This window comes from Acanthisitta chloris, unplaced genomic scaffold, assembly GCF_000695815.1.
Source record: "Acanthisitta chloris isolate BGI_N310 unplaced genomic scaffold, ASM69581v1 scaffold34260, whole genome shotgun sequence".
Lineage (NCBI taxonomy): Eukaryota > Metazoa > Chordata > Aves > Passeriformes > Acanthisittidae > Acanthisitta > Acanthisitta chloris.
In genome coordinates this window covers 6,492-14,132 of record NW_008651676.1, presented here as the reverse complement: position 1 = coordinate 14,132, position 7,641 = coordinate 6,492, and the positions used below count along the sequence as shown (strand labels likewise).

At 43.0% G+C, this 7,641-nt stretch overlaps 1 protein-coding gene across 1 annotated transcript in view; it reads right to left on the bottom strand.

The window, feature by feature from the left end:
- The window catches only part of EEF2K (eukaryotic elongation factor-2 kinase), a 20,894-nt gene that overhangs the window by 10,126 nt on the left and 3,127 nt on the right, over positions 1-7,641 (bottom strand). Inside the window, exons 2-6 of the mRNA XM_009074314.1 lie at positions 6,975-7,075; positions 5,333-5,393; positions 4,464-4,501; positions 2,127-2,298; positions 924-1,073 (exon numbers count right to left, since the gene is read on the bottom strand). Coding sequence (XP_009072562.1) covers positions 924-1,073; positions 2,127-2,298; positions 4,464-4,501; positions 5,333-5,393; positions 6,975-7,075 — 522 coding nt within the window. The remainder of the gene's footprint in view (positions 1-923; positions 1,074-2,126; positions 2,299-4,463; positions 4,502-5,332; positions 5,394-6,974; positions 7,076-7,641) is intronic.

Here is a 7,641-nt window from a genome sequence, read left to right as displayed (position 1 = left end):
TGCATTTGTGTATCAGATAATGATATGTACATTTGATATACATATTTCAAGAATCAGGTATAAAAAGCCCTTATCTCCAGCATGAAGCTGAGATATCAGGAATCTTCTGGGAAGGCCTTCAAGAAAGTGAGCCAGGCCTGGGGGAGGTGACTGGTGGTGATAGACAAACATTTTAACTGCAGCAAATACTGTGGAACATTTTGTTCCCAACCTGTGAAAGCACAGCACTGATTCAGTGTACAAAAGACAGCCCAGGACAAATTCTCTGCTACATTAAGTAGCAAGTACCCTGACAAATACCTTAAAAATAGTAGAAAAAAGGTAAAGAACAAAATGCTCAAGGTCCAGTAAAACACTTTTTTGCCATGGTGACCACTTTGCATTTTTCAACACTATTTTAAAGTTCTTTTAGAAGATCCAAAAAATCACTAGTTGGATTTCTATATGCAATCTGAGATTCACCTATTCAGAGGCTGGAGCTGAAAAGGCCACATTCTTATAAGCAAATGGACTCAATTTGTTATTTACACCAGTTGGATACCTGCCAGCTCCTTTTGTATATTACATGAGGCACCAAAAGACTATTCGGAACATAGTACAGGAGCGATATCTCTCAGTGCCTTAATTTGAAGGAAGTTTGAAATATTTTGATGCCTGTATTTATGATTAAAGTCAAAGGGCTTAAGTTTTCCAAAGAGAATTAACTCAACTAAGAGCAACAGCCACTGATATGCAATAAGCAGCACTCAGTGCTTGAAAGAGCAGGCCCCAAGTAAGGGGCAGGCAAACTGCAAAGAGAAATTAATTTGGCATTGTACTGGAGAGCCTGAAGTTTCCTTCCTTGGCAGTAATGCAAGACGTCTGGATGGAGCCAAGGAACTCCCTGCAGCAGGCTCTAAGGGAAGCATTAAACAAAGCCTCACTTGAGGGGTAAGACGAATGTCATCATCTCGCACAAATCCAGAATTTGAGTTGTATTTGATGTATTTGCCCTCAATGTAATGTTCCAGATGGAAGAGAGGCTTTCCAGGTCTGTTCTTCATTTCAATAATACAGGTCTGTACTATATCCACCTGGGAAGGGAAAGAAGACAAACAGTGACTAACACAATACTGTCTTGAGTTCAAAGTGTATGTGAATCCTTCAGCTGTGAAAACTTTCCCAAGAAGCTGAACAATTGCAAAGATATGTCTGTTTAACAAGGGGGTGGGGCAAGAGTCACATGTTTCTTAGGTTATTGGAGGAATTAAATTAAAAGCAGTCACTTCAAAACAGCTCTGAAAAATCCTTAGCAAGTGCTTGACTTTCTGTTTTAATTTGTGGGTACCTTAAGGCTACATTGCAAAGAGTCTGCACCCAGAGAGGAAATCATACAGTCACTACTGCACAGCTTCAAGAAATGCCTTTCCAAATCAGAACTGAGGGAATCTACAGTTTGAGTATTTCTGTATCCTGACTCATCTCCTCGCTCTGTCCCAGGCACATTCTTAAAGGAGAAACTGTCAAAACTCTCACTCTGCTTACATCTTTTTCCTCACACAGCATTTGAAACTTCTAGGTTTCTGGATTCCTCTCTGTGCACTTCCCTCTATACCTCACCTTGCTGTTGTGAGACTAACCCTCATATGGAAGGCAATGCACATAACTCCACATATTCAGAAGCACTCACTTTGGCTATTAAAATTGTTAAGGCTTCCAGCAGGTTTCCAACTCTTCTTAAAAACCAGTACTAGTTATATGTTTGGATAGGTTCACAAGACTTTAGCATCTACCTTCCTGGAGCACTAACAGTTAAGTACTGAGACTCCTGCTGGCAATAAATTCTGTGGCATCTCTGGTTATCTCAAAAGCAGCTGGGCACACATCAAAGAGAGCAATACAAACACCATTTTATTTTGGTCTTCAGTCAACAGCTGAGCACAGTCAGACATTCACACACGGCCCCTGATTGTGGAAATACAAAGCAATTTCTGCATTTCATTCAAAATGAGCTATCATTTACTGGGAAACACAGTAGGGCAAAAGAATCTAAGTATTTAAATGTAATGGAATGTGAACAAGTAATTGGAAAGCTAATCCCATAGGAGAGCAAGCCTTCATTTTTGCTTAGTGAGGTCTCAATGTACCTGCTTTGGTGGCTTATGCCGATTGTACTCTTCTCCCCAGAGTTTTGCTTCCATCTGCAGTCGAACATCCTCAAAATACACCTCCCTGCTCACACTCTCTATGTACAGCTTAGCAACATAGTTATAGGCACCTTTCCAGTTCTGTGTGTGTAAGAAGTTGGACAGTTTTTTCCTGAAAGACAAATCAATTGTTGGTGAAAGCAACCCCAAGAATTTTAATTCAATTTTTCCCATTTCTTTGCCTGCACAGGCAGTCAGGCCTCAAGATCAGCATTACCCTCAGTGGTTTACCAGGAATTCTAGTTGAAACATGAAGCACAGGTAGGGGATAAGGGAAAGTGACATGTCCCATGGGAATGGCTGGGATGTGCCAAACTGTTTGGTTTGGCTGCAGCCAATTCTAACCTGGACTTCCTCCTTTTCTCCTTTCCTTTCCCTCCTTGCTCCCCTCAAACCCAGGGCATGAAGGGTTAGTGCCACCTGAACACCTTGTTCTAATGTCAACAATTATATTCTGCAGGATTTAACAGGGAGTGGCATTCCAAACATGAACTGAGAGAAACCTCTCCTAGGAAAAGGGCAAGTTCTTATGATGTAGCTTTTAATTTTTGTTGATGTGCAAACCTTTAATCCATATATCCCTCAAAAGCAGGAGGGCTAGGGTGGGGAGAAGGTGTTGTGTGGCAGGGGAAAACTTTGATAACAGAGAATCTGCTGGTTGCCAACAAATGCATTAAGCAGGTATCTTAATTAGTAGCAGCACACAAACTCTCAACCCTTCCCCTCCTTCCTTTCCTCTCTCCCTTCCAAGACTTTGGTGTACAGGTCTTGGTACAGGGGACAGTCTAAAGGCAAAGCAACTTCAGAAAGTCTGTCCTCCTGCAGGAATGGACAGACAGCAGCTGTAACAGAGGCCTGTGAATGAAGTAACAAGCAAGTGAGGTAAGAATTTCAGACAGGACCCAAACCCTTCCTAATTCTTGAAGAAATACATTTCTCTGCATAGAACAAGCCAGTTAGTTCTCTTCTAAAGCCAATATCCCCCAAAGCTCATTAGCCAAGTGCAGCTAATGCTGTCACTATCATGACTAAAGACTTCCAGAGTTACAGAAATCTAGTAGAGAGCTCCAGATGGGAACTATCAGTGCACCACTGAGACTTAGGGAAAATCCAGCAGGGAGGCTGACATACAAATTATGCTTTCTTTGTACAAGAGGTTAAGGCAAAGCTGCTAGCATAGATTTCTGTTTATGGCATCACTCAAAATATTGTGTAATGGGGAGTTTGGTAAATGCCAAAAGCTAAAAGCAGTGTCAGCAGCAATGTCAGCAGGCTCAGATTTGTTACTTCCTTGGCTTCACTCACCACTGTATCCATCTGGATGTGCATGAACAGAGCCACCAGCATGAACTGATACTGGAACAATGCCAGAGTGGAGCACTGAGGGGGTTAGTTTTCTTCCCCTCTGCTCAAGCACAAAGCATCACACTTCTGTCATTCAGGAGAATCTATCTCTCCAGAAGTAAAACCAGACATTAAATGAGATTTCTCAGGATTCCACAGCTGAGAACAAGAGGGAATGTTCATAAACACACACACGTATGTTTTCCAGGAAACATTTGTTTCCAGAGCCTGGAAAGGGTGGGATAATCACTTAACACACATTGATCTATGGCCACAGGCTGATACCCACAACCATATCTGCTAACACTCTCCAAGGAAAGAAAAGTTCCTCCTCTGTCTTCCCCCACACTTGACCCTTCTGGAAAGTGCAACTGTTAGTGTTCAAGTTCTGCCTTACTCAGAACAGGATTACTGTGGTACGTGTGATCCAAAGTAAACTCTGGGAGGATAACCTTCACCAGTGGAGGCTTTCTAAATCGACACTGAACCATCCAGATATTCTTTCTCCTTTTCTCTGCCTAACTATCGGTCTCAAGCTGGTCTCCAGGCTACACACACCTGTGGCCTCATATCAAATTGTAAGGTATTTTGTAACATCAGGAAGAAATAACTGCTGAGACTGGACATCATTGCAGGTCATCCATCCCACTGCAATTCCAGTACAGGCAATGGCTTGGCTTTCCAAAGGAAGCTCACTGGATACCTGCATCACACTTGCTCATGCTTCCCTGCAGAGAACATTCTGCTTTCTGAACCCCACTCCACTCCCTGGGCTGCTGCTGGAGTCCCACAAACAGGAATAGACTCCTCAGCTATGCCTTTTAGAAAGGAGTTGAGCTTTACACTATTTCCACCACACCTAAGTGAAATTCCAGTCACAACAGAAGAAAACAGTGCACGGAGGCCAACAAAGATAAGGCAGCAGATACTTACGTTCTGAAACACTCTCGCATTGCTCCACGGCCAAAAGGCTATGGGGAAAAAACCAAAACAAATTCCATCACTGCCATTTCCACACAGTTATTTCTAACCAACAAGAGACACAACCATGTCCTCCCCTCTATATCCTGCAGAAAGCAGTTTTCAAACACACTCTCTAAAATATTTCTCCAAGGAAAAGCCAAAACCCACTGACAGTGTAAGCAGGAATCTGGGGAAAAGACACTGGGAATAAGCCATCCCTCCCACAGTATACCATGGAGCAGACATGATATGTCTTTTAAAGAAGCTGTTTCAATTCTCTCTGCAGTTGGGAGCAGCTGTGTGTGACTGCCTAGAGAAGTTGGCTTTGCAGACCTCAAGCTCTCTGCATTTAGCCTTCCATACAGGAGGTGCCAAACAGAGCATCATCTCCACAGATGCCACATACTACATCAGCAGCACAGAGCAACCAACACACAACCAACCCCATGATATAACTGGGAAGTGACAGTAGCTTCTACCCTCAGATAAAGAAAATTCAGTCTGTTTCCATAAGAAAAGCAGAAATTATTTGGAAGCACACAAAATAGTAGGACTAATGCCAGGCAGGGAAACGAAGCTAGCAGGAAATGGGAGGGTTGTAATGGAAGGGAAATAACTGGGAATGGAACAAATACCTCATGTTGATGACAGGGAAGGGCTGACTCCATTTTCTACTCTACTCTGGGGAGAATGAGCCAAGGAAAAAGAGAGGTAGGAAAATAGAATGACATCGAGACTTCAAAGCTTCTATGAGGAAAACATCTTGCTGCCACTATTCAGGCACAGGAAGGAAATGACAAACTTGCTGCCAATAAACATGAAGAACAATGCAATCTTACTTGTGAAGCCATCTTGATGAGGACTTCGTCTTCAACCCAGTCCCCAGTAACTGCATTGTACCTGCAAAATCAAGAGATATGCCTCAGAAGAATGCAGAGGGAACCCAAATCCTCCCATGCCCAGCACCTATCCTTCCTTTTCTGTGACTAACTGCTAGAAAGTGCTGCTGCCACTCCAGCACAAAAGGTTCTAGCCTTCCCACCACACTCTGGCCCTCCCCACTTTGGACAGGAAAGCAGAAATAACATGCAGCTTTTCTGAAGAGACACTGAATCCTCTTGACAACGAGCAGATTCCACTGCAGAAGCTCAGCTTCTGCAACACTATAAATCAGGCTTTATCTGCTTTGAAGTGAAATCTCTGTGATGCCTGGGCAGCACACTGAGGGCAGAAAGAGCCTAACCAAGCTCTACACACTGGACAGGTTGTCTCCCCCAGCCCTGAGCCTGCAGAGACCTGGTTGTGGCTGGGTTATCTGCCTTGGGGCTGTGGAGGACATCAGCAGAAAGCAGCACCAGCTGTGAAAGACAGTGGGACCAAGAACTGCTCAGCACTGCACCGAGGGAGGAACAAGCCTTTGCACAACCATGTGACAATACAAAGACTATGACTGTGGTTTCTCCCCACCCCCTTAACTCCCCACACAGTAGAAGTCAAATTGAGAACCACAGACATTGAGTCACCAACACATGATTGTTTCCAGGCTGATTCTCCCAACCTGCACAGAGTTCTTCGTGCATGCACACACCCATATTCCCCCTCACACACTACCTATCACCCAAGTTTGCAGCAGATAAGAGGTGGAGATAGGAGTATCAGAGCCATCTCTTTATAACAGGGTATTTGAGTACCCTTAAACCAATATTACCACTTATTTGCATTTTAAAATATGCAAACTATTTCAGGACTGTGTGCCTGACCGGGGCAGATGCAGTCTGTGGGGAAGAGCAGCAATGTGTGACAGTGGTATATGATAGGAAGGGAGGCCTCCCCCAAACACTGATGCTAAGTGGTAATTAACTGGCCTCTAACCCCTACCCCTTCCACCCAGAAACCTGTGTCAGTAGAGTCAATATTTTGGCAAAGCTTGTGTTAAAGCACTAAAATCAGTTTAAGGGCCAAACTCAGTTTCAGCACGTACACCATGCTGAGCTATTCTGGGCTTCATAAGGATGTACATTCCAGTCATATGCAACAATACTGCACGGACTAGCAACACTGAAACTGCTATTCTGGGAAAGGCACAGAGTGTTATGCTGCACTTTTTTCCCTAAACTATTCAAACTAAGTATGCTGCCTCTTTATTGGGATTCATTTCCTTATTAGATTAAGTTTAAAGCACTAATAAATCATCTAGAAAATATTTTTCAGCCTTGCTTCCTGTCTACATGATGGAAGTCCTAGATACTGTTTGGGTGGGAGAGCAAGAGTGTTGACACTGGTTGCTGAAAGATTTATTTTTTGATGATGTGCAGTATTTACACATTCCTGGGAGACCAAGTTAGGACACGCTGACTTTGGGCACTATTAAAAGTTCTTCTGCCACATAATTACAGATATTCTGCACTACACAAACACAGCCCTTGCACAGACCAGTAGTTCTGTTTAACATCAGCATCCCAAGCAGAAAGACCCACAGACCTGTAACGAGTGGCGTGTTCTGTCTCAACGTCCTCCAGGTGAAATTCTGCCCACGGATCAGGCATGTGTTTAGCTTTCTCAATAGCATGTTTCCATGTTTCCTGAAGAAATTATTAAAACTGGCAGTTTATTTATAAGCAGCAGCAGCAGCTCACAAACCCAGCATTTTCTAGAGCACATCAGGATCCCAATGCTATGAAGATGTGCAACTACACAAGCCCTCAAAGCACTACTCAGAGCAGGGACCAAGTGGTACCACTGACCACTCTGACTTTGTATAGTTTCACTTATAATGAAACACAGTTCAGATATATAAAGCATCAGGTTGCAGTTCAATTTGCACCACTGTAAAGTTACTGAGAACAGAATCTGGTGTGGTATATACCAAATATAATTTACCAAACCTGTGGTAAATTACAAACACCTCCAACACACACTGCAAATAGCAATAAAACACACTGAGATGGTATTAATTCCCTTTTACTGGTTTGTGCATGCATACATGTGGGAATTAAAAATTCCATTAAGAAGAAAGTTCTGTGAATCCCAAGGCCCCAGACTGTGCTCAGGATAAGAAAGAAGAAATCAGAATGTTGGAAAAATTATTATAACAATTCCAGACAAGTAGCTATTTCAATGTTCACCAAGTCAACAGTAAAGCATCAAA